Source organism: Kogia breviceps, chromosome X (genome assembly GCF_026419965.1).
Source record: "Kogia breviceps isolate mKogBre1 chromosome X, mKogBre1 haplotype 1, whole genome shotgun sequence".
Lineage (NCBI taxonomy): Eukaryota > Metazoa > Chordata > Mammalia > Artiodactyla > Physeteridae > Kogia > Kogia breviceps.
This window is the reverse complement of record NC_081330.1, coordinates 879,891-901,211: the sequence shown is the minus strand read 5'-3', so window position 1 is coordinate 901,211 and position 21,321 is coordinate 879,891. Positions and strand designations below refer to the sequence as shown.

The window sequence follows — 21,321 nt, the reverse complement described above, 5'->3', positions numbered from 1 at the left end:
AGGGCGCGAGGGAAGCCTTTCTAGGGCCCCCTCGGCCGTCTCGGGATTGGACGTGACACAGACGTGGGTCGAGTGAAGCCGCTACGCGGAGGACTTGAGACGTGGAGAGCACGTCGGCCTTAAGCTCGCAGGTGGGAGCCGCGCGCAGGATCCCCGGGGCGGGGGACGGACGCCCACCTCAGCTCCCTGCCGCAGGGGCGCCCGGCTCGGGGCGCAGGGTGCGGGCCAGCCCGAGCGTGCCGGGTGAGCCGCCCCGGGTCCGGATCCCCCCGCAGAACCCTGCGACCCGCGGGCAGAGCGGGCGGTGTGCGGACACCCACAGAAGTCCCCACCGTGCACTTTTCCGCCGCCCCGGTCGGGGGCCAGGGACTACACGTGCACATACCCACGCGACAGACTCACACTCGACAGCCTGAAGCTTCTGTTTCGCCTACGAAAACGAGATCTATAAATTCACACTCCTTGGCTGGGGCAGAGGTGTAAGAGGGGCTGAGAGGGATGGGGCGTGGCAAAGAGAGGGACGTTGGGGTGTTTCTCTTAGAAATATACAAGCAGAAATCTCCTCAAGTTTTTATAAAATGTGCAAAATACAAGCCTCGTTTGCCCACACCCGGGATTCACCTCGGCTGAGAACTAGAGACCTACGTCTATCCCCTACGTACTCACGCACACACGCACTCAAGCTCACACAACTGATATTGGCGGCAACGGGCTCAGGAACGGAAGGTTCCCTTGCTGGCTGGCTCTCTAAGCTTCTAGAGTAGGGACGGGGAGAGGGGTCTAGCCCCGCTGAAAGGTTCGCCGTGGCCCTGCCGCCCCTCCCTCGCCTGCCCCCACCCCCCACCCCCGCTCTCCAGTCCCCCGTTCCCCGAGCTGCCCCCGCTGCCCCTGGGGTGAGGGGCCACCCAAGGGTGCGCTGGGCAGAGCCCGGAGAGAGGCGGGCGGAGCCCGGTGGGGTCAGGTGAGACGTGACCGTAGCGGGCACTGGAGGGCGGGCGGCAGGGCCTGGGAAGCAGCGTGTGCACCAGCTTGGTTAAGGGGGGTGGGGTGGGGGAGGCATCTATTTTTGGTGGGTCGTGACATTTTTGGCATTTTATTAAAAATGGAAAAAGTTATTTTAGTTATAAGCACTCTGGTGCTTCCTCCCCTCCCCACCCCCCAGGCAGACCCCGTAGGTGTCAGGGAAAGGCAAGCCCCCTGGGGGGGGTGGGGGGCTGGAGCAGGGGCTGCTATGGCTACGAGAGGGTGAGCTGGTGACGTGAGCCGGGGCACCTGTCACATGACGCTCTCCACCACCACCACCTTGCTGCTCTCAGACACTGGGGTCAGGGTGGTCAGGCCCCTGACATCCGAGTCCTGAGCTCTGTACTCCAAGTGGTGGAGGCCCCAGACGGGCTGCGTCAGGTGCTGCCAGCGCTGCGGGAGAGAGGGACACGCTGAGTCCCCGGGGAGGGGCACCCGCTTGTCCCCGGCCTGCCTCCGCTTCCCGACACCTGCCACCGACTTGGGGCCCGGGGCCGCGCCCCTCCTGACCGGGCCCCGCTCCCCACGCTAGGGAAATAGGGGGTTCAGTGGAGGGCCGAGTGGCGGCTAGAACGGAGGCTAGGGACAGGCCTCTCCTCCTCCGCCGCCACCACCTGAGCGAGGCCCTGGAGGGCCAGCTCTCCTCCCGTACACCCCCCCCTCCGAGCTGGCCCAGAGGCTCCGGGCACGACGGTCTGTCCCGCCGGCGGCGGCGGCGGCAGGTGGGAGAAGGGGCGGGGCGCCCTGGAGGTCATGTCTCGACCCAGCGGGAGGGTGGGGTGCTGTGCGGGAGACGGGGCGCGGGGAACTGACCTCAGCCACGGTCCCCTTGGCCCTGAGGAGGCGGCCCAGGAGGTGGAGGGGCACACACAGCATGGAGGAGAGCGCGAAGCCCCAGCCCACGGCCTCGCCCCACCACGGGTACACGTAGGTGTTGTTGTAGACCAGCGGCTTGTAGTACACCGTGTTGAAGATGAAGATGCCCTGCGGGCGAGAAGCCCCGCGCTCAGCCGGCAGCCACCCCCGCGGGCCCTCGGCGCCCCTCGCCCTGCCCAGCCTCTCCCGGCCCTTACCATGCACACCAGCGGGGTGAAGAAAGACCAGCACCATTTCATCCAGGGGCAAGGTCGGTACCCGATCATGCAGGCCACGTCGTCCATGAAGCGGTCGGCTCCTGGGGTAACGTGAGGCCGGGGGGCCAGGGCTAGAGACGCGCCACCCCTGACCGCGCCGCGCCCCCGGCTCGCCCGTCGGCCCAGACCTACCGTACACCCAGGCGATCACCACGCACTCCCAGAAGGCCTGCCAGAGCAGGGTGGTGCCGCTGGCCGAGTAGTAGTCAAACAGCTGGAAGACATACATCCCGCCCTGGGGACGGAGCCCGGTCAGGGAAGGTGGCCGGCGGCCTGAGGCCGGGGGCATCCCTCCCCCTGCCCCCACTCACATCGGTCACCATGGAGAGATCAATGACAAAGCAGAGGGCGCAGCAGAGGGCCACGGAGATCTCTCTTTGGAAACGGAAGTAGTAGGAGGCCGGGAGGAGGTCCAGCAGGCCGGTGATGAAGCCTTCCACACCTACAAACTGTGGCCGGGCAACTCAGGCCGTGCCCCTCCCACCCACCTGCCATCTCCCGTGGCCTGGTGTGCCCTCGGCCCGCCAGCCCCCCTCCCCGCCACCTCCCAGCCCCCTCTACCCTGTCCCGCCTTGCAAACCTGGCTGTCGAGGCCAAGCAGCAGCAGCATGAAGAAGAACAGGGCAGCCCAGAGCGGGGCCACGGGCATCAGCGTGACGGCTCGGGGATAGGCGATGAAAGCCAGGCCAGGCCCTGAGGGGGAAGGGGCAGGGCGTGGACACCTGGAGCCCCCCACCCACATCCTGTCCCCCTCCACCCTGCACCGCGGCACCGGAGCAACGGACGACGCCGGGGCACCCTGTGGCCAAGGGCCTTTCCAGTTGCGTCAAAGACACCGCCGGGCCGCTCGAGCCCCGTGCGCCACACCAGGGGCTGGAAGGTTCCCGCAAGCCCTCGGTAGAGCCCTACCCATGAGAGTGGCGTGTCTGGCTCGGCCTTCCGGACCTGGGCTCCAGCAGCTACTGTGGTCGCAGATCCCCACTGACCCAGAAAAGGCCGACCTTTCCCTCTACGACACTCGGGCAAGCGTGAGGACATACCCCGAGGCCCCTGGATACAGACGGACCGGGGCTCGGGGCTCCACGTGGCCTGGCCCGAGATGGCTGAACAGCTGTGCCTCGCAGCTGCTCAGCCAGGCCCCCCGGCCCAGAGTGAGCGACGTGACAAATTGAGTCGGAACGGGTCTCGTTTCTCAGAACGTCATCCCGTGCGCGTGCACGTACACGGTACGTGACGACAGCAGCTGCTGCTGGTCCGGAGGCCGGGCTGGGGCTCGCGGGGGGCTCTTTACCTGATTCCGCCACCTTGGAGATGTGCACGCCCTGCTCCGCGGCCATGAAGCCCAGGATGGAGAAGACCACGAAGCCAGCGAAGAAGCTGGTCCCGCTGTTGATGAGTGCGAGGATGATGGCATCCCTGGGGGCAGAGGGGGCCGCGCGGGCTGGTGAGACTGCCTGCCGCCCACGGGCAGGCGGGGCAGGGGTGGCAGGGCTGCAGCGCCTACTTGTAGCAGTTGTTGTTGAAGCGGTTGTAGCTGCCCAGGGCCGTGAGGGCCCCCAGGCCGATGGCGTAAGAAAAGAAAATCTGGGTCCCGGCCTCTATCCACACCTGGAGGTGAGCGAGGGGAGGGCAGGTGTGAGGAGCCCCGCCGGGCCGGCCTGCTCCCGCACCACGTCCCCCCACCTCACCTGAGGGGACGCCAGCTTCGACCAGTCAGGCTTGAGATAGTAGACGATGCCGTCCAAGGCTCCAGGCAGCAGCACGCCACGCACCAGCAGCACGACGAGGACCACGTAGGGGAATGTAGCGGTGAAATACACGACCTGGGGGGCGGGGCTGCTCAGAGGGCTCCTGCGGCACCCACCTCCCCCTTAGGTGCCCTCGGCCCGCGCAGGGCTGCCTGCCGGGAAGGCCACGGTCCCCGGCCCCACCCCCACCCCGCTGGCCGCTGTGCTCAGTGGTGAGGAGGGAGGCCAGCCAGCGGCACCCCCGTCTACTCATCACAGCCACGACTCCTCCCGAAGGAAGCTGGCTGCTCGGCCGGGGCACCGGCAGCCCCACGGCAAGCACAGGTCAGCTGCAGAGGGAGGGAGAGGCAGGGCCCTCCCCTGGCAGGGGGTGAGGCCACGGCCCGCAAGGCAGGTCCCGCGCCTCCCGTGCCGACTCCAGGTCCTCGTCTGCAGAGAGGCGGGGGTCCTCGGTGCCGAGGATGAGAACTCAGCTAGCCAGAGACAGAGGCAAGATCAAGACGACGGCAAAGGCCTCTGCCTCCCAGCCAAGCGGCACCAAGCGGCTGCTCTGCGGACCCTGCTGGAATGCTCCCGCCCTCCTCCGGAGACCTGGCCGCGTCCCGTCGGCACGCCGCCTTTTTGTGTGTGTGTCTGTTCACACAGCCGTCCCCGCAACCTGACGGGGAGCCCCTGAGGGAGGGATGTGTCCAGGCTCCCCGCCGGGTCCCCCAGGGCAGACAGGCAGGTGAGAGAGACAGACCGAGACGGTCAAACACTGACTCAGGGCCAGAACCCAGAGAGACCGGAAGGGAGGGAAGGCGAGCCAGGGACGCCCCCCACCCCAGGGAAGGGGCAGCCGCTGCCGGGGCCCCTCCCCCTCCACTCGGGAGGGAAGGCTGCCGGGCCTGGAGGCGCAGGGTGCGTTAGACTCTCCAGCCAGCGGGTGGGGATCAAGTGGCCCGGACTGAAGTCCCTGCCCCTCCTCGGGCTCTGGCCCTGCTCCAGTCTCCTCCTCCCGTTGCAGCAGTGGTCGCTGGCAGACTCCCCCCCCCCACCCCCAGGCAGTGCTGCCCCCAGCCCTGCCGTCACCCCGGCTGTACCTTTCCTGTTGACTTGACCCCCTTCCAGACACAGAAGTAGACCAGCACCCAGCAGGCCAGCAGACACAGGGTCACCTCCCAGTTGAGGGCCCCCGGAGCCTCCAGCCCCCCAGAGAGCCGCAGGACCTTGTTCCTGGGGGGGGGAAAGCCCATGAAGCTTGTGCCAGCGAAGGGCCAGGAGGCTGGGGGAGGCCCCGGGGTGGTGCCCGCCGCCTCCCCACCGCCGCAGCCCTTGAGTCCAGCCGGTCTCCCCCGTGCACCTGGCCGGCCCGGGCCAAGCCTGCAGCCTGGAGTCGCTGCGGTCTGTGTCCCCGGAGCCTCGGAGCCCCTGGCGGCCCGGCCCGGCCCGGCCCCACGCCGTCCCCAGCGGGCCCAGCGGCAGTCCCCCGCTTCCCTCCCCAGGCGGGCAGGCACCGCCCGCTCCGCATCCCTGGCCTCATCCTCCCAAGGCCGGACCCCGGCACACGCACACGTGCACACGCACACACATGCAGACTTGAGCTACGTGTGGGAGGCCAGAGGGTTGGCCAGGCCTGGCCCAGAGGTGCCTGGCTCCCTTCCAGAAGTTGATGACAGGGACCTGCACTCAGCAAGCTGGTCACATGTGAGGGTGGCCCGGCTGGCACCAGTAGAGACTTCGAGGTGCATGGGGCTCGCCTGGGGTTTGCCGATTTGCTGGTAAGTAGTCACGTGCCCAGAGGCCTCGCAAGCGTGACGTCCGGGGAATGGCGGTGGGGCCTGTTTGCGCAGGCGCTCTTGGAGCCCTAGTGACATCAGCCACCGTGGGGCAGAGCGTCCGGTGGGGCCCTCGTTCCCTCAGAAGCTTGTGCTGGGCGTGGCGAGCGGAAGCGTGAGGTAGTATGGAGGCCGCAGGCCGAGGAGTGCCGGGACGTGCTGAACACCAGGGCGGCCCAGGGGGCCCCAGAGGTGTCGCAGAAGAGGGTGGAGGTCCACAGGCCGCGCAGCCGCCGCCTGTTCCTGGGCCGAGTGGAGATGGTTTGCCCCCGGTTGGCGGAGGCGCCTTGCAGCGGCCCCGTGGCCACCCCGCGCCACACCGAGCTAGACACGCCGGGCCGGGACCCGGTGGAGACGCCTCGCTGAGACCAGGTGGACCCAGGGCGCCTCAGGGCTGGGTGGGTTTGTCAGCCCGTGGGCAGAGAATCCGGAAGCCATCTGCTCCAGTTGTACCCTGTTTGAGGGGAGGCCGGGGGGCCGTGCCTTCGGGAGGTGGCGGAGGAGGGGGAAGGGGGTCAGCCTGGGGATGTGAAGGGGTGGGGGGGTGGGGGGAGGCGGGGGCGGGGGGTGTAAGCGGGGCGGGAGAGGTGGGGCGGGGAGACGGCGCGGGGGACGCGGGCCTGCGGCACGGGCCTGGGCGGACACGGCTCCTTGACCGCGCCGCCGCAGGCTCCTGCCCGGCGCCCCGCCGGTGGCCCGTGGAGGCAGGAGGACCTGCGAGCGCCCGGCGCCACGTGCCCAGCCCCCGAGGGGCGCAGTGCGGCACAGCCTCGCCCGTCAGTTTTCCGAGGGGCCCCGGGGCGGGGCGGTGGCAGGTGGCCGGGCGCGTCCGAGAGTGAGCTGGAGGCCCCCGGACGCGAGGTCTGAGGACGTAGACCTGCGACCTGCGTGCCGAGGGGGCGGAGCATTCGGCTCACAGCTGCCACGTTTACCTTGGTTTTCTCTTGTTCTCTTTTCAGCCCGGTGAGTGCCGAGCACGCTGGCCGCCTCCGAACTGCCATCACCTCCCGTCTCATCCAGCCCTCCCTGTTGGTTCGGACCGTGCAGCAGGTCGTGGCCCACGTTTTCACGGAGCCGGGCCAGGAAGGGGGCGTAGGACTGACCTAGCGTCTCTTCCTCGGCACGGCGTCCCTCCCCGGGGCGGGGATGCCTGCGCCCGTTGCCACTTTATGATGGGGCCCGAATTGTTTGCTTGCATTAGTCTCGGGCACTCTTGGCCCTGTTTTTTCCCTGTTGCTGGAGGAGGAGGCTGCTGAAATGTTTGTTATGGCAGAAAATAAAACTGAACTACTATTCCGTGTCTTGAGTATATTTTCAGGTACTGCGCCTCCGCGGTTTCTGGCTTTGTCCTTGGTTTCAAGGGAAGGTTCTGGGCTTCAGATATTCTAGTGGTACAAGGTGATTGAAGACAGTTTAGGAAATGGAAGAAAATGAAAATGCACTGTGTCCTGTCATTCAGTGTTAACTACTATCCGTATTTTGGAATATTTTCTTAGTTTTATGCTTGCATTTATATATAACAATAATGTAATTTTTGAAAGTTCATGGTTTTTTCCTGAATTATTTTCATTTAACATATGAGCTTTATTTTTTCTAAAATTTCTTAAAAAACATGTATTTGGTTGTTTAAAAGAAGTACTGTGTTAAACATTTAATACATTTTCATTTTTCCCTATTACAAGTAATGAGTCAGTGGAATTCTTCTGTGTAAGTCTTTGCCTGACTGGTTATGTCCTCATGGTAGATTCCAAAGGGTAGAATTACTGAGGTAAAAAATTACTTTTCTATTGATTTTTTTTGTTTTGCGGTACGCGGGCCTCTCACTGTCGTGGCCTCTCCCGTTGCGGAGCACAGGCTCTGGACACGCAGGCTCAGCGGCCACGGCTCACGGGCCCAGCCGCTCTGCGGCCTGTGGGATCTTCCCGGACCGGGGCACGAACCGGCGTCCCCTGCATCGGCAGGCGGGCTCCCAACCACTGCGCCACCAGGGAAGCCCCACCTCTATTGATTTTTAAAGGCTGTTGGTGTATAGTACATGGTTGCTGCTCAGAAAGTGTGCCCTCCCACCAGAATTCTAGTTTGCCCACCACCTTGTACCAGTAGCTCTGATTCCTGCCAAAATAAAAAGCTTAGTTTGCAGGAGAAGATCAAACAACCCGGAAACACTAGAACTGGAACTCTGGTCTACTCACCTTGTTTCAGACCAGTGAAGAAAAGTTTTGAGACAGTTAAGTCTTTGGGGGAGGAGTTAGCCCCCTCTAATGTATAGTGTTTCCTGCAACCTCGCTAAATTTGCTTATAGTTTTAGAAGCTCTTACGTGAATTTCATCATATTTTCTACATACATGATCAGGTGGTCTGCAGATAAGGTAGTTTTACTTTTTCCTTTCCAATCGGGATGCCTATTTGTAATTGATTTCTCTCCTAATGAGATTGGATTTTCCTGATGCTTTTCATGCCTGGTGATTTTATATTGGATGCCAGACATTGTGAAATTTTACCTTGGATGCTGGATATTTGTGTTCCCAAACATATTCTTGAGCTTTTTTTGGGGACTCTGTTAAGTTACTTGGAAACAATTTGATCCTTTCAAGTCTTCCTTTTGGTGAGAACAGGGCTGGTTTTAGTGTAGGAATAATTTAATTAACAACCTCCAATGCTTGTTAGAAGCAAAGACTTTTATACTTTATCAGTTGGAGTGTTAGTAAATATATCGGGACATTTATTTGGCATTTTATATTGAAGTTTAAGCTATTTTTTACCCTTTGGCCCACCTTTGGGAATCTATCATAGACAAACTCTTGCATATGCAAACAAGGCAGAATTAACCAGAATGTTAATTATAGCATCGAGTTAAAAAAGTTCAACTGAGTAAAGATTCAGTAAATTACAGTAAGCCCATCCTAGTGGAAAACGCGTGTGGCAGTTAGAGAAAGAGCAAGGTAGATAGCTGGGTACTAAGAAAGATTAAAACAAGTTGAGACTTTTCCTCTGCATAGGACTTGCCCTGCAGCCCACACTGTGGTTTGTGTGCAGAAAATGCCTGAGGATTCTCTAAGAGTTTGCTATGAAAAGAAATGGTTCTTCCTTGCTGCCTTATATGGAGGACAGAGAAGATGGCGGAAGAGTAAGACGCGGAGATCACCTTCCTCCCCACAGATACATCAGAGATACATCTACACGTGGAACTGCTCCTATAGAACACCCACTGAACGCTGGCAGAAGACCTCAGACCTTCCAAAAGGCTCTTGGTGCTCCAGCCAGGCATCAGGGCTGTGTCTCTGAGGTGGGAGAACCAACTTCAGGACACTCGTCCACAAGAGATCTCCCAGCTCCACGTAATATCAAACGGCGAAAATCTCCCAGAGATCTCCATCTCAACACCAACATCCAGTTTCACTCAACGACCAGCAAGCTACAGTGCTGGACACCCTATGCCAAACAACTAGCAAGACAGGACCACAGCCCCATCCATTAGCAGAGAGGCTGCCTAAAATCATCATAAAGCTACAGACACCCCAAAACACACCACCAGATGTGGACCTGCCCACCAGAAAGACAAGACCCAGTCTCACCCACCAGAACACAGGCACTAGTCCCCTCAACCAGGAAACCTACTCAACCCACTGAACCAACCTTAGCCACTGGGGACAGCCACCAAAAACAGAGGGAACTACGAACCTGCAGCCTGCGAGAAGGAGACCCCAAACTCCTAATTTATCTCTTCCCCTCTCCCTCTACTATCCTCTTTGGTAACCATAAGTTTGTTTTCTATGTCTGTGAGTCTGTTTCTGTTTTGTAGATCATTTGTGTCACTTTTTAAGATCCCACGTATAAGTGGTATCATATGATATTAGTCTTTCTCTGTCTGACTTACTTCACTTAGTATGCTAATCTGTAGGTCCATCCATGTTGCTGCAAAGGGCATTATTTCATTTTTTATGGCTGAGTAATATTCCATTGTATATATTACCACATCTTCTTTATCTGTTTATCTGTCCATGGAGATTTAGGTGGTTTCCGTGTCTTGGCTACTGTGAACAGTGCTGCTCTGAACATAGGGGTGCATGGATCTTTTTGAATCATAGTTTTGCCTGGATACATGCCCAGGAGTGGGATTGCTGGATCATATGGTAGTTCGATTTTTAGTTTTTTAAGGAACCTCCATACTGTTCTCCATAGTGGCTGCACCAAATTACATTCCCACCAACAGTGTAAGAGGGTTCCTTTTTCTCCACACCCTCTCCAGCATTTGTTATTTGTAGACTTTTTTTTTTTGGCTGCGTTGGGTCTCCATTGCTGTGTGCGGGCTTTCTCTAGTTGCAGCGGTCAGGGGCTACTCTTTGTCGCGGTGCAGTGGCTTCTCTTGTTGTGGAGCATGGCCTCTAGGCGCACAGGCTTCAGTAGTTGTGGCACGAGGGCTCAGTAGTTGTGGTTTGCAGGCTTGGTTGCTCTGGCATGTGGGATCTTTCCGGACCAGGGATTGAACCCGTGTCCCCTGCATTGGCAGGCGGATTCTCAACCACTGCGCCACTGGGGAAGTCCCTATTATGTGTAGACTTTTTAATGATGGCCATTCTGACCGGTGTGAGGTGATACCTCACTGTAGTTTTGATTTGCATTTCTCTAGTAATTAGCGATATTGAGCATCTTTTCATGTGCCTGTTGGCCATCTGCATGTCTTCTTTGAAGAAATGTCTACCTAAATGATTTTATAATAAGCATATATTGTAGTTGAAAAAATAAAAAATCTCTAAGCGTCCAGAACTGTAAATACACAGTAATTCCAGTTTTGTTTCCCTGCTTTAAATACACATGCACATACATTTGTAGTTCAAAAAGAAACCCGAAGGAAACCATGAAAATGTTCACAGTGGTTCTCTGTAGGTGGTGAGATTGTGAAGGGTATTTTTTTGGTCATTTTATGAGCTTCTGTAACTGCACAACTTCTCCAGTGACAATGTTTTATTTCTATAAATGCAGAAAACAATGTTTTAGAATAAAAAAATGCAACAGAAGTATTTGATCTTTGCTAGAATGGAGGAAAACCTGGCACACAAAATAAGATTCACCAAATGGACCAGCTACACTAAATGTCAGCCTCCTATGTAGTTGGATTCACTCCCAAAGCGTGTGGTATGTGCCAGCCGCACTGTGAAGGAGTGTGGCCTGGTTTTGCATATGCCGTAGACGATGGGGTTGAGCATGGGAGTGAGGGCCACATACAGCACAGAAGGAACCCGGTCTCTCGAGCCAGCGTGTGCAGAGCCGGGAAGGATGCCGCGCGGGGCCGCAGTGATGTAGAAAATACAGACCGTGGTGATGTGAGCGCCACGGGTAGAAAAAGCTTTCCTTCGGCCCTCGGCAGAGTGGATCCTGAAAACCGCGGCGACGACATGTATGTAGGAGATCACAACCAGGGCAAAGTGTGCAAGAGCCACCAGAAAACTGAAGAAGAACAGGGCAAGTTCATTGGCCCACGTGGTGGAGCAAGAGTTTGAGCGGTGGAGGGAGGTCACACAAGAAGTGGGTGACAAGGCGGAGTCCACAGAACTTGAGTAGAGCTGCAAGGATGGTGTGGGTGAGCGCATTGGTCAAAGCAAGCAGGCAGGAGATTGAAGCCAGTCCTGTCCGGGTCCTTTGGCCCATGAGGACTAGGTAGCGCAGTGGCTGGCAGATGGCTGCATAGTGGCCACAGGCCATGGATGTGAGCAGGAAGCACTCCCAGGGATCCAGGAAGTGGAGAAAGAATATCTGGGTAAGACAAGCCTGACAGGGCATGACCTGCACTGGCGCCAGCAGATGTACTCGAACCTGAGGCACCGTGTTGGAGATATAGGCAGTATCCAGCAGCAAGAGGTTGTCCAGGAAGAAATACATGGGAGAGTGGAGTCGGAAGTTCCCAGCCATAGCCACTATGCAGACCAGCAGAAAGATGGCGAACAGCAAATGCCTCAACTCCCGCGTCCCACATTCCCAGCTGCGTGAAGCCACGCACAGAAACTTGCACCTGTGGAGTCCTATTCAGAGTCAGATGAGAGTTTACGTTTGGAGTTTCAGTTTACAAAAGGGAGTGGTGGTGAGGGACAGAGACAAAGAAGGCAGGCTTCAGGCTTAAGGGAATAAAACGCAGAACTGGAAGAATGAAATTAGGCTCAGGAGACCAGCGGTAAAGTGGAGGCCAGGAGAATGGAAACCCCATCAGCCTCACACCAAGAGAAGGTATACAGACCTTGACGTCACAGTGCACGCACGTCCTATGAGAAATCAGGAAAGCAAACAAATAGAAGACTTGTTAGCAGAGGAAAGAAAAGTAGTACATATGGCAAAATACTCAATCCCACAAGTTACTTATAAAATGATAATTGAAACAGCAAGTGAATGCCATTTTATAACTAGTAAATCAGATGTACTAAAATTAACAGCCAGTGCTGACTAGGTTGCAGCCAATGGGTTTACTATATTGGTGACAGTGTGAATTGATGTAATTCTTTCTGGCAAACAATTTGCAATACGTTTGAAAAGAAACATACATCTATTGCATGTGATGCTGGACATCCTGTAACTCCGCATCCACAACTTTGTCTCCTTCTCCTCCCACAGCGGACAGAAATAATTCCACATGCGATCTTTCCAAGGTGTCCCACAGTATCAGCTACTGGTGTTATCTGACATCCTCAGATATATATGAGGGTGAAGGCTGAGAGGCCCAGGAAGTATGAGTATATATTAGGAAAAGGATACCACAAAGGAACGAAGACTCAAGTATTAAGAAAAAACTTGGGGGCTTCGATGGTGGTGCAGTGGTTAAGAATCCGCCTGCCAATGCAGGGGACACGGGTTCGAGCCCTGGTCCGGGAAGATCCCACAGGCCACGGAGCAACTAAGCCCGTGCACCACAACTACTGAGCCTGCGCTCTAGAGCCCACAAGCCACAACTACTGAAGCCCGCGTGCCTAGAGCCTGTGCTCCGCAGCAAGAGAAGCCGCCGCAATGAGAAGCCCGCGCACCACCATGAAGAGCAGCCCCCGCTCGCCACAACTAGAGAAAGCCCGCGCGCAGCAACAGACCCAACGCAGCCAAAAAGAAATAATTAATTTAAAAAAGAATATATATTTAAAATATCCTGTTGGTCATCAAGAAGATAACAGAAATTCCAATTTTTATGGAAATGGGCGAAGGATATGAATAGGCTAGTTACAGAAGAGGAAAGCCCCAAAGGTCGCAAGGACCTAGTAGGAGTGGAGACGGCTACGGCCATAGCAGAGAGCAGCGCGGCGCGGCTGAACCCAGTGACGTCTGCTCATACCTAAAGCCCGGCAATTCTGCTCCTGGGAACTTGCCACTGGTCCCCTTGATGGGTATGTATGAGGATGTCCATCAGGTATTGTTCGCAGAGGCGGGACTCAGAGCCCCCAGACGTCCCACGGACCCTGCCCTTCTGCCCTTATTTCAGACCCTCAGGTGGCTCTGGTTAATTCATGAGTTTCCGCTTGTGATATGGGCGACAGCAGAAGCCAACATGCGACACCCTTGCTCAGTACATTCTCTGGGCTTTTCCCGCACATGTCCAACCAGTGTCCACGCCTACTCACTACCTACCCATGGGAGTCCGCTTCTGCACTGATGGTTTGTTGTTTTTTTTTTCCCCAGTGATGACGATTAAAACGTATTTGCTAAACCTAAAACGAAAAAACTCTGAGAATGTCTGCTCACGGCTCCGCCTTCGCCACTCCCACAGGGCAACCTGGGACAGAGAGCTCACCGGGTCTTCCGTAAGTGCCTGTGCGGCTTTAATTCCTGCTTGGCTTTCGCACAAGACCACGGCTCGGCCTCCCTAGTCCGGCTCCCTACTGCCCATTATTCAGAGAAGCTGGCCTGCTCTCCTTTCCTCGTGTTTATATGTTCGTCTGGCCTGAATTGTAATCACTTCTGTACCCTCTGCTTTCTCCTGAAGAAACGTACGTGGCGTTACAAATTGGACCACGCGACTCATTTCCTCTGCAAGGAGTTCACTGACACCATCCACTCACGCCTGCCGCCTGTCCTTTTCCACCCCTTTCAAATAGGTCTAGTTTACCATCTGCAGCCTTCGACACATCTCCCTTGACATGTTTTTCAACCTAAATACCGGCTTTATTACTGATAAAACTGATTGGGGGACTTCCCTGGTGGTGCAGTGGTTAAGACTCCATACTTCCAATGCAGGGGGCCTGGGTTTGATCCTTGGTCAGGGAACAAGATCCCATGTGCATGCCACAACTAAGAGTTCACATGCCACAACTAAGAAGCCTGCCTGCCGCAACTAAGGAGCCTGCGAGCCACAACTAAGACCCAGCACAACCAAATAAATAAATAAATATATTAAAAAACCAAAAACCAAAAAAACTGATTGGGGGTACTTCCCTGGTGGTCCAGTGGGTAAGACTCTGAGTTCCCAATGCAGTTCCATCCCTGGTCGGGGAACTGGATCCCACATGCCGCAACTAAGGAGTTCGTATGCCACAATTAAGGAGTCTGCACGCCACAACTAAGTCCCACATGCCGCGGAGCAACTAAGCCTGTGTGCCACAACCACTGAGCCTGCGTGCTAGAGCCTGCGAGCCACAACTACTGAGCCCGTGCGCAGCAACGAAGACCCAACGCAGCCAATAAATAAAGAAATAAACTAACTGCAAAAAAACTTAAAAAAGAAAGCACGGGTCTAGATGTCGAGTAGCCAGAGGGAGGACTCTGGTGGGTTCCGTGGCTTGGCCCCTCGCCACGTACTCTAACCTCGGTCCGGTGAGGCCTCTTCTACCGCACACGCTGGAGAAATACGAGCTGCTTTTCCCTGGCCCCCTTTGGAGCTAGCGTCCTGGGCGAGGTCCAGGCGTGGCCAGCTGGTTGCCCTCGCCTGTGATGCGGGGGTCAAAGCAAGATGGAAGTCCGCTTCTGGGTGCCCTTCCTGTGAGTCACAGGGCCGCGGTTTCCGTGTGAGTACTAGCAGAGTGTCCGTGTGTGCTGGGACGCACGGGGCGGCCCTGGGTGTGTGCTGGGCCACCTCGGACCAGCTGGCGACAGCCGAGCGGGAGCGTCTCTTTGCGGCCAGGCACTCAGTGACGTCGTGTTGGCGGCCTGCAGTCAGTCGGCTGTGGTGGGAGTGGGTACGGCGTGGAGATCAGCAGATGCAGGGCCCCTGTTGCATCTGGAGAGCCGTTGTTAAAGCTTCACCAGGGCAGCACTGGCAGCCCGGGCGAGGGCGCCTGCTGAGTGAGCGTCCACCTCGGGGCAGCCTCTGGGGCCGAGGGCATGGCTGCGGAAGGACGGTAACCAGCCCCGCAGGTGGAGGAGTGGCCTAGAAACAGCCGAGAGGAAGCCAGACTGGCCCGTGTCACCTCCTGGCCCTGGGACGCGAGGGGCCGGGCCGGCCCAGGGGCAGGAGGGTCCACACCACTGGCAAGGACAGCAGGGAGCACGAGGAGGGGGAGGGGACACCCGAGAGGAGGCAGGGAGAAAGTAGAATAAGCATCCGTCATCACAGCTGGTGTCACGGCCACAGCTCCTCTGATTCCAGGCGCGTCCTTCGGGCGCTTGGGGTTGACTGGCGTTAACCCTGTTCTATCGCAGTCTTCGTTTCCCCGTTTCCATCCCGCCCCGCAGCTGGGGGACCTGTGAGGCCTTGGCTGGCGCACCTCTCAGGGCAGCTGAGGTGGATCATCTCTCCGTCAGGAAAGATGCTGTTTCTGTGTTCGGTCAGGTAAGTCAGTGGCTCCCCGCTGACTTACTCACGGGAACCTAGCCGGGGTTAGCTGAGCAGCGCTGGCCTATGGCCTGAGCATCGAGCCCCTCCCCATCCCCGTCCCCCGGTTCACCCATGGAAGCCCTAACCCCCGCCACGGGATGGACTTTGGAGGCGGGCCTTTGCGAGGTAATAGGGTCTGGACCAGGTCATGCGGGTGGCACCTCCGCGATGGGGTCAGTGAAGACACCCACCAGCCCTGACCTCCCGGCTCGGCAGAGACCCCGCTGCTTGGAGGTCCTACGCTTCCCCTGCTGTTTGTGCTTTACTCTGGGCTTTACCGGGGGGAGGGTCGGAGGGCTATGGGGGTGGGTGGGTGGCCCTTATTGCCCTGAGTAGATGGTTTGGGAGACAAGTCAAGTCCTTGGGAGTGGAAAGGCGTCGTTCCTGTCTCGGTGGTGACTCCGTGGGCGCTCGGCGCCCGCTCCACGCCGCCCGGCCCCGGACAGGAAGGGCCTGTCTGCGCAGGCGCATCAGGGGTGCCCGAAAGGAGCGGGGCTTCACGTCGGAGCCGAATCTGTGCAGCCCGACGGGGTCTCCGGGGCGGCCCATGGGGGGCAGGTCGGCAGCCAATCCGGTGCCAGCCTCAGGGGAGTCTGCGCAGGCGCCCTGGGTATCCTTGGGCAGAAGGGGCGGGGCCTCGTGAGGCGCTCGGGCCCTCGTGAGGCGCTCAGGCTCTCCTCAGCTCTTGGAGGGACGTGCAGCAGCCATGCAGGCCCCGGCGGACGGCAGCGCGGTAGGGGCAGGGGGTCGCGTTGGCCAGCAAAGCTCCGGAGCTCCTGGTGGCCAGAGTCAATCCGGTAGCCCTGAAGGCGAGGGCGGTCCCCGGCGCCCGGAAGCCCGGTGTGGGCCTGGCAGAGGAGCTGCAGGTCCCCAGGGTGGGCGGGCACCATGTGCCCTAAGAGCTGGTGGAGATGCAGCGCGCGCGGCTGTAGCGCCTGGAAGCAGACGTGTGGTGTTGTATCCTTTCCGTGGAGCCTCCCTGGGCTGGGGCAGCGGTGCGGTGGCAGGGTACATGGCGGCCGCCTGCGGAGGGGACGGAGGGAAGCGCAGGGCGCAGTCAGGGGCAGCAGGGGCGGGCAGCCTGGCAGGAAAGGGGATGGTCCATGCCTGAGGAGGCTGGAGGGTGGGGAAGGACCGAAGGGTTAGGGAGGCGGCTCCGGGCGGTCTCATCCTGGGGTAAAAACGGGCCTCTGAGGTGTGGGCAAGCCCGAGATACCAGCAAATTCAGTAGCGGATGGAGCCTTAACCACGTCTTCCCCCAGCAAGCTCACAGTGCTTTTCCAATCCCCGCTGGAGGCACACATGGCCCGCAGAGCTCTGATCCCGGATGCCCAGCGTGACCAAGGCGTGATTCAGAAGGAATATAGTGTGAATGGCAGTGCCCTAGCTATGTGAGTTCTAGAAGAGTCTGCCATGGGGGGGGGGTCGGTGGCAGGTGCTGGGATCTGATCTCTGTCCTAAGAGTGCTGTGATGGGGGCGCTGACGGGCTTGGTATAAGGAGGGGGCTGGGGGCTGGTGCCCTGGACCTACATGAGCGATCTCCCCTTTAACCTGACTTTCCTTTTCCCTCACTTGTAGTACATGGACTGCTGAAGACTTTGTTCTCTTACGGATTTCCATCAACTCGTTCCTCGAACAGCTTTCCCTGGTGATTCTGAACATTCAGTGCCTTGGGCTCCCGCCTCCCTAAAGGGTACGCGAAGGAAAGGGGGCTGAGGCCTAACCTTGTGTCCCCTACTAGGCAAGGCGTAGGGAATTCAAACTTGAGTAATCACCACTTTGTTATTTGGGTTTAATTTTTTGCCAGTACTGGCCCTTGGTATCTCTTGGTTCACTTGTTTCGTTTCCCTGCAGCTCGAGGAGTGGGATATGCTTCAATGTGTATTAACTGCAGAAAATAAAACTAGGCTACTGTTTTGTGTCACAGTTTCTTTTCAGTTAAGGCATTTCTGGATTTTTTATCTTTGTCCTCGTGTTGGAGGGAAGGTTCTGGAACTCAGATATTCCAGTAGTACAAGGTAATTGAAGACAGTTTAGGAAAATGAAAACCAAGCCCGATTTTCAGCACTAAATACTGTCAACATTTTAGATCTTTTTTTTTTTTTTTTTTTTTTTGCGGTACTGGGCGCCTCTCACTGTTGCGGCCTCTACCATTGCGGAGCACAGGCTCTGGACGCGCAGGCCACGGGCCCAGCTGCTCCGTGGCCTGTGGGATCCTCCCGGACCAGGGCACGAACCCGCGTCCCCTGCATCGGCAGGCGGGCTCTCAACCACTGTGCCACCAGGGAAGCCCATTTTAGAACTATTTTTTTAGTTGTACTTGCACAGTAAATGTATAACGGTATGCAATGTAGAAGTTATCAAGTTTAGCATTAAATTTTATCCTGACTTTTTTTAACATACTAGCTTTTCCACATTCTAAAAACTCTTCAAAAATATGTTATTGAGTGGAGGTATATAAGATGCATCACAATGTAATCACTGAACATTTAAGTTGTTTTCAATTTTTTCATGACTATGGTTAACGATTCAATGCAATTCATGTATATAATTCTTAACATGAATGGTTATTTCCTTAAAGTATATTCCAAAAGTTAGACATTTTTTTTTTTTTTTTTTGCGGTACGCGGGCCTCTCACTGCCGTGGCCTCTCCCGTTGCGGAGCACAGGCTCCGGACGCGCAGGCGCAGCGGCCACGGCTCACGGGCCCAGCCGCTCCGTGGCACGTGGGATCCTCCCGGACGGGACGCGAACCCGTGTCCCCTGCATCGGCAGGCGGACTCTCAACCACTGCGCCACCAGGGAAGCCCAAAAGTTAGAAATATTGATCTAAATGTTTACTTTTCTATTTCTTTTTTGAGACTCTTGATCACAGGGAATTCCCTGGCAGTCCAGTGGTTAGGACCCCGTGCTTCCACGGCAGGGGGCACGGGTTCGATCCCTGGTTGGGGAACTAAGATCCTGTAAGCCACGCGGCATGGAAAAGAGAGAGAGAGAGAGCACGAGAGAGAGAAGAAACAGACTGCCTTTTTAAAAAAAGACATCACAATTTCTCTTCAGAAAATACACCTGCTACCAGATTTCTGCTTTCCCAACATCCTTGTCACAATTGGCTTGGTTTCCTACTAAAATGAAAAACTTAGTTTGCACAAAAGAGAAAAACCCTAGGCACAGGAAAATAACAACATTGGGGCTGGCTCGGTTTGTTTCAGGTCAGTGCCGAAAAGCGCTGGGACAAGATCAAGTAGTTGAGCGTTGGGCAGGCGGCGTTGGCGCCCTCTGATGGCTTTTGTCCTGAACCTTAGCATATACCACTTTCCTTGGGTGCTGGGTAGTTTTCCTAAGTATATTCCAGAACTTCACAAAACTCTAATATTGTTAACTTACTTGGAAACAGTTTGCTCCTTTTGAGTCTTGCCTTGAGACTTTATCGGTGGGAGCAGAGCAGCTTTTAGTTTTCCACGCTACTGAGACGAGATCCCTCAGAGTACTGTATATGATGTCACCCGACTTCGGAGCTTCCACTAGCGGACCCTCGGCCCGTGGGCACGGTTCTCTCCCTGCGCCGCTGCGTCCTCTCCGGTCCTCCACCCGCCAGCTCCGCTGCCTGCGCTCCGCGATCCACCCCCGAGACCCGGGGAGGCGGCTGGGCTCGGTCCGGACAGGCCGTGTAGAGAGCAAGCGGGGGCAGCTGCACGGCTCACCTCTTCGGGGTCTCAGCTCCCAGAGATCTCTGACGGTCCTCCCTCACCGGAGGCTCAGTTTCTTCACAGCCTGTGTTTCATATATTTTGGCTGCATTTAGGGGATTCTTTCAAGCCAGCGGGGGGGGGGGGCGGGGGGGGGTTCCGGTCCCGGTTCCTGCATGTGCGTGAAGGGAGTCTGCCGGGACAGAACCCAGAGAGCTCTGGCAGCGTGGCCTGGAGGGAGGGGGATGCTGGTGCTGGGCGTGGCGATGACGGTGATGATGGAGCATCTCCCCCGCCAGCACGGTGGCTACAGTGATCCTGCATTTCAAAATATGTCAGGTCATGTCTCCCCTGCCTAATTCCCTTCACGGGCTCCATTCTCACCCAGGATATAAGCCAGAGGTCCTCGTAATGGGCAGCAAGTCCCCGCACTGTAATCTGTGACTCCCCCATTGCCTCTCTTACCTCCTTTGCCCTCTCTTGCTCGCTCCACGCCAGCCACGCTGGCCTCTTGCCTGCGCCCTCACCATTCCAGGTTTTCTACTGACTTAGGGCTTTTGCACAGCCTGTTGTCCCTGCCTTGAATGTGCTCTGAAATACAGCACCTGGCTGACTCTCTCACCTCCTTCGAGTCTGCCCAGATGTCGTCTTCTCACCCTACTTCTTCCTGTGGCCGCCGACAGCCCGGTGCACAGCCACTCCTCTTCCTGCTGTTCTTTTCCATACCACTCATCACCTTCTATAACACAGTATAATTTACAAATTGACTTTTTATTTCCTGCCTCTTCCCCAAAGAGATAACCACTATTCTGACTTCTACCACCATGGAGTGTGAAAGTGAATTAAAAGTCTCATGTTGAAGAACAAAATAATGGAAATGATTTAAAATTGCAAGACAGATATAAAACAGGATGCATTCTTTTACGCGAAGGTAAACAAAGGCTAAAACTCATGGAAATAGAGGTTTTGGCCACGAAACAAAGACCAAAACAGCAGTGCTGGATGGAAGCCAAATGGCTCCGATAAGGCAGAGGGGACCGTCCCCTGGACTGTCCTGCCTTCCCCACGCAGCTCCCCCAGGAACCGATGTCTGTACGCGGGGGCAGAGTGGGGTCAGGTTCGTTATCATCCTCGCGGGGCTCCAGCGACCTGGCAGCCTCGATTGCCCCCGAGGCTCTCCAGCCGCCGTCTGCCGTCGGTGAAGTGCCCGTGGCGGGGACGCTGCGTCTCAGCTCTGCTGTCTCCCATCGGGCCCCCGGCTCCAGCCCGCACCTGCCACTCTCTCTCAGTTGCAGAAAATAAAAACTAAATTTATAAAAACAAATGACAATTAAAAGAAGGAAATGATAACAATAAATGCAACTTAAGATCAAGGAGAAGGAAGAAGTAGAAAGCTGGAAACTTAGGGAGCTGCCTGGTGACGTAAAGGGGCCAGAGCACGAGGGGCCTGGGGCTCAGAGACCTTCAGGTCAGGTTCCCTGGCCCCTGCTTCTGAGGTTAGCCTTGTGGGCCGACCGACTCTCCTCTAGGTCAAGGGCTCGGTCTGGAGTGTGTGTCAGGAAAAAGCGTTCCTGGTACTCAGCCTCGTACTGGACCAGGGTGAGGAATTCCATGTGGCTTCTCCTCCTTTCTCTCAGCACCAGGACTCCTGCTGGCCGTAGGGTCTCTGCTTTGGGCGTTTTCCCCAGACCTGAGCCCCTGCTATTCTGTTGTCTCTGCCTCACATCGTGGCCTACAGATGCTGCTGACCTGGCAGCCAGGGCAACTGGGAGTCTCAGCCATAGGGAAAAGGGAGGTGGTGGCCCAAGAGACCCCTTCTGTGGAGATGCAAGCTGGGCGCTGTTGCTTTTTAATGTCAGTAGTGGCAGAGGTTGTGTTATACGTGGTATCTGGCAGAGCCAGTGATTTTACTGCCAATTATCGAAGCTAGTTGCTGACCCAGATGTCAAGATGTGGTTTGGCTGAGCGAAAGTGGTACTTCTTACAGCCACCTGCCCCACCGTTTGCAGCGAAGTAACGTGGATGTAGGCCGTTCCACGTGAGTCACGTTAGGTCTGTTGTATTTGAAAATGGCAATGAAGCCTATTTGCACTTATTCAGGTTTCAGAATGTGTCCCGTAGTTTTCC

The 21,321-nt window shown here is 56.8% G+C and overlaps 1 protein-coding gene across 1 annotated transcript; it reads right to left on the bottom strand.

Moving 5' to 3' along the window:
* Positions 1–1,077: 1,077 nt before the first annotated feature.
* On the bottom strand, positions 1,078–5,004 carry LOC131748832 (sodium- and chloride-dependent creatine transporter 1-like). Its single transcript, XM_059051183.2, has 10 exons — positions 4,987–5,004; positions 3,845–3,979; positions 3,661–3,764; positions 3,448–3,572; positions 2,737–2,849; positions 2,468–2,605; positions 2,289–2,391; positions 2,097–2,197; positions 1,837–2,007; positions 1,078–1,416 (listed from the first exon to the last, which is right to left on the bottom strand). The coding sequence occupies exons 4-10, from the start codon at positions 3,491–3,493 to the stop codon at positions 1,276–1,278; spliced, it is 813 nt and encodes a 270-aa protein (XP_058907166.2). The 5' UTR covers positions 3,494–3,572; positions 3,661–3,764; positions 3,845–3,979; positions 4,987–5,004; the 3' UTR covers positions 1,078–1,275.
* Between the last annotated feature and the right edge of the window lie 16,317 nt (positions 5,005–21,321).

Coding starts and splice junctions, on each gene's coding strand:
- LOC131748832 (XM_059051183.2), bottom strand. CDS start 3,493: ATGGCCGCGGAGCAGGGCGTGCACATCTCCAAGGTGGCGGAATCAG. Junction 2,850..3,447: donor CTCCAAGGTGGCGGAATCAG/GTAAAGAGCCCC, acceptor CTTCCCCCTCAG/GGCCTGGCCTGGCTTTCATC. Junction 2,008..2,096: donor TCACCCCGCTGGTGTGCATG/GTAAGGGCCGGG, acceptor TCTCGCCCGCAG/GGCATCTTCATCTTCAACAC.